The sequence below is a fragment of the Protobothrops mucrosquamatus genome, unplaced genomic scaffold, assembly GCF_001527695.2.
Source record: "Protobothrops mucrosquamatus isolate PMUCROS unplaced genomic scaffold, P.Mucros_1.0 scaffold_117, whole genome shotgun sequence".
Classification (NCBI taxonomy): domain Eukaryota; kingdom Metazoa; phylum Chordata; class Lepidosauria; order Squamata; family Viperidae; genus Protobothrops; species Protobothrops mucrosquamatus.
The window spans coordinates 1-1,641 of NW_015386193.1; the positions used below are offsets into that span (position 1 = coordinate 1).

General features: G+C 48.1%; 1 protein-coding gene across 1 annotated transcript in view; it reads left to right on the top strand.

The window, feature by feature from the left end:
- The first annotated feature begins 491 nt into the window (after positions 1-491).
- Positions 492-1,641, top strand: part of CUNH9orf85 (chromosome unknown C9orf85 homolog) — a 15,464-nt gene continuing 14,314 nt past the window's right edge. Inside the window, exon 1 of the mRNA XM_015816700.1 lies at positions 492-626. Within this exon, the coding sequence (XP_015672186.1) occupies positions 525-626 (102 nt within the window). The 5' untranslated portion in view covers positions 492-524. The remainder of the gene's footprint in view (positions 627-1,641) is intronic.

The following is a 1,641-nucleotide window of genomic DNA, read 5'->3' on the forward strand; positions in this document are numbered from 1 at the left end:
CCCGCCAAAGCCCTCGGGGGGGGGGGGGAGCGCCGCCGTTCGAAAGCCAAAAGGGTTCAATTAAGCCGAGGCTCCAACGCCGGCCTAAAACGCCGGCTCGAGTTTCCACCCTTCCTCTCCTCAGCGCCTCGGGGAAAAAAAAAACAACAAAAACGAAGCTTAGAGCGCGGCAGAAGCTCCGGTGCGCGTTCCGTGGGAGGGAGAAAAAAAAAAAATCCAGCCCACCTCACGGGGAACCAAACAGAATAAGCCCCAGAGAGAAGCTGGAGGTATAGACCCCTGCCAAGCGAGGCGAGGGGCGGGATTTAAGCCTCTCTGACCGGTAGCCCTCGGGAGCCGACCAATAAAATCACACCTCCCAGCTGTGTGCTCTTGTCAGGTTTCCTGGCAGGAAGGCGGGACCTTCCTCCCTGGAGCCAATCGCAGCCGCTCTGCCGCTCGAGGTAACCTGAGGCGCTCCGACAAACCTCTTCGCCGGATGTGAGGAGCCGGTTTGCTTCCGGGCGAGGTGAGAGGCATCGGAGATGAGCTCGCAGAGAGGGAACGTGTCTCGGACGCGAGCTCAACGGCACCGGAACGCTCAAGCCTTCCGGAATGATAAGTACGACTCCAGCGCCCAACGCAAGGTATGAGGCCGGGTTTCAGGAGGTTTTTCCCCTCCCCTCCTTTCGGTCTCAGCGTGTTGGAAATGATGGCGGCGGCAGATCTCTTCGTGGGTCGATCGAATCTCTTGGACCCAGACTCGTTTTTTTAATTGAGATGCGCAACCCCTAAACTCAGGGGTGGGCACCTATGGCAACTTTACGACCTGTGGACTTCAACTCCCAGAATTCCTGAGCCGGCATGTCCACAGGTTGTAAAGTTGTCGTAATTGCCCACCCCTGTCCAAACTAGTTTAAACAGTAGAGGTGTTTCCCCTTTCTAGGAGGGCGGCCTGCAAAAGAACTTGGGAGTTTCTGCACTTTTTGAAAATAACGAGGGAGTTTTCGTGCAGTTATTTTAAGAGTCAGAAGATGCGTGTGCCTTGAGTCAGAAGATGCGTGTGCCTTGAATTTCCAGCGCCTGGAAATTTTTGATTGCACCTGGTCATTTTCTGTTTTGTCTGTTTTAGAACAAGCACGCACGAACCCTCATTAAAATGGCCTGGCTAAATGGGTAAGGCTGAGAAAGCAGCGTTTTTTTGAATACACTTGAAATACTCATCATTGTAACCACCCACTTAATATGCTAGAGTTAAAGAAAGATGCTGCATTAATCAAGCTTAAGGTGGAAGTTAGGTGTGGTTGGTAGAATGGTGACCCTAATTTATAGTATGCAGAAAATGGGAGGAAGTTGTTTCACTTAAAAATTGAATTATGCACTTACTTAAGCCACTAATTGGCCATCCTTTAGAAAGGAATCAAAACATACTAAATTAGTTTACATCAATGAAATAACCACCTTTGCAAAATCACAGTTTATGTTTTTGTTTAACAAATCAGTATCCTACTATAATGATAAAAGGATAAAAATGTCAGATTCAAACTAGATTAGTCAGATTTAAGCAGTATTAAGATCAAAAGTGCACTCGTGATTTAATTCCTGGTACATTTGAAAGGAGGTAGGTTAAGTGGATATAATCTGAATCTGATCCAGTATAAA